Below are 1,916 nucleotides of genomic sequence, written 5' to 3' on the forward strand. Positions count from 1 at the left end.
AGACACGACTGGTTTGAACAGGAAGTGATTTGTTTGACACATGAAGGTTAATTTTCTATATCCTGCAGAGATGTTTGGTCTGACAAAAGGTTTGTTTCAAGACTTGTTTGTTCAGAGCAAATCAGATTTAAAAATACGAGTCTGCACAGCTTTTTGACCCAACTCCAGCCTTAAAAAGTCATCAATTCCTGTAAACATGGATTTCTAAACATGTAAGTGTCCATCAGTTTTGCTAAATGTGGTTATTTCTGCAGAAAGTAGCCCAGGTTTCATTAGAACTGCTACAGCTAGCTGCCACTGCCACTATTTATGCTAGCAATTAACTTAAAATCCTTCCTAGACAACCATGTAGTGCCATGTGACAGAGGTGTACTGATTTATTAATGACAGCAACTCAAATTTGTAATTAAATTATAACCAAACTGGGATCAAGCAATAAGGTATGAACTCTTTAACATATTTAATAGATAACTTTCCACCTTCAGTGGTAGACAATATTTTTATCTGTTTGTTTTTCAGATAAATATAATTAAATGTCATGCTGTTTTAAGAACTATTTTATGATTTGAATATGATTTGGATTTATAGCCTACAGAAATCATCCAGGTCCAGGTCTAACTACACAGATGAGAATAATAAAATAATCTAGTTTGCTTTAAAAGAGGCGTTTTATAAATGTTTCAGAATAACATGTTAAATGAGTTTTTAGCCAATATTCTGACATTTCTGTCAGAGTTTCAGGCTCCAAGTGCAACAAGAGACAGCAGAGCTATTTATAGGAATCTCTCAGGAGAGCTCCTCCATTAAAGAGACCTGATTTAAACCAATATCACCATAAACAGCTGAAACAATCTGATTTAAAAAAAACTATTAACCAAAAAACATCACTATTAAACCAAGAAAAAACAACCAATATCACCATAAACTGTAAGATAATCCAATATAATCTGATTTACACACAGATCCTTCATGTGTTTACCTGAGAAAATGCTTCATGTTGGATCAGTTTCTCCTCAGGAGGGTCCGGTTCTGGTCCAGATGCGTCAAATCCTGCAGACAGGAGCAGGTTTTAATTGTTTTGTTTCTGGTTTCAGGCCCGTCGATCCGGAGCTGTCCGCGGTGCTAAAAGCTTTAACGCTTTAAAGCTTTCAGCACCGCGGACAGCTCCGGATCGATCCGGATCTGTCCCGCGGGTGCAGCACCCGCGGGTGCGGGTTTAAACCCGCAGGATCTCTGCAGAACCGAGCGCCCCAGTTCTTCCTGTTCCGACCCAAATCAAACCCACGGTACCGACCGGATTCACGGGCCCGTTTCCTCCTCCGTGACACCGAGGCGCAGATTAGACAATCCGCGGATAAAAGCACGCAGATGGGTTTAAAACCCCGAAAGACGAAGCTTACCGCGGTGTTCAGACGGGTCCGGGCAGACTGCGGGATGGTTCGGGGGTTTGTGCGGGTTCTGTGTTCTGGTTCAGACGGATCCAGTCCTCTGCTGCTCCTCCATGATGAGACACAAAGACTGAGGCTGTGAAACCTGCAGAGGAGCTGCAGAGGATCATCCACTGCTTTAATCCAGCATTTACCCTCATGAGACCTTTAAAACATTTAAAATGTCGAGTTTTTCCACAACAAATTATATAAAATAATTCAAAATTTAAAGATAAAACCGGATCATTTAACAAATTTCTGCAATTTCTTTTGTAAAATATCTAGTGTAAAATCGTAAAATTTTCAGATAATTTGTATTTTTTATTGTAGGGCCTATTTTATCACAAAAATGTAAAAAAAAATGTGATTTTATTTTTTACTGTAAACCCAATAATCTATTTTTTGCCCATTTGGTGGCAGTGTAGCTCACTTATTGACTAAAAGGAAACCTGGACAGTCTGTGGAAGATCTGGACGAGGTCTTCAGGCA

At 39.5% G+C, this 1,916-nt stretch overlaps 1 protein-coding gene across 4 annotated transcripts in view; it reads right to left on the reverse strand.

The window, feature by feature from the left end:
- Positions 1-1,541, reverse strand: part of elmod1 (ELMO/CED-12 domain containing 1) — an 8,182-nt gene extending 6,641 nt beyond the window's left edge. For 2 of the 4 annotated variants that reach the window (XM_014003989.1, XM_014003988.1), the window contains exons 1-2: positions 1,401-1,541; positions 980-1,050 (exon numbers count right to left, since the gene is read on the reverse strand). In XM_014003989.1, the coding sequence (XP_013859443.1) occupies positions 980-996 (17 nt within the window). In that variant the 5' untranslated portion in view covers positions 997-1,050; positions 1,401-1,541. The remainder of the gene's footprint in view (positions 1-979; positions 1,051-1,400) is intronic. The other 2 variants (XM_014003992.1, XM_014003991.1) reach the window with 2 other exon arrangements.
- Positions 1,542-1,916: the final 375 nt, after the last annotated feature.

The sequence above is a fragment of the Austrofundulus limnaeus genome, unplaced genomic scaffold (assembly GCF_001266775.1).
Source record: "Austrofundulus limnaeus strain Quisiro unplaced genomic scaffold, Austrofundulus_limnaeus-1.0 Scaffold21, whole genome shotgun sequence".
Taxonomy (NCBI): Eukaryota; Metazoa; Chordata; class Actinopteri; order Cyprinodontiformes; family Rivulidae; genus Austrofundulus; species Austrofundulus limnaeus.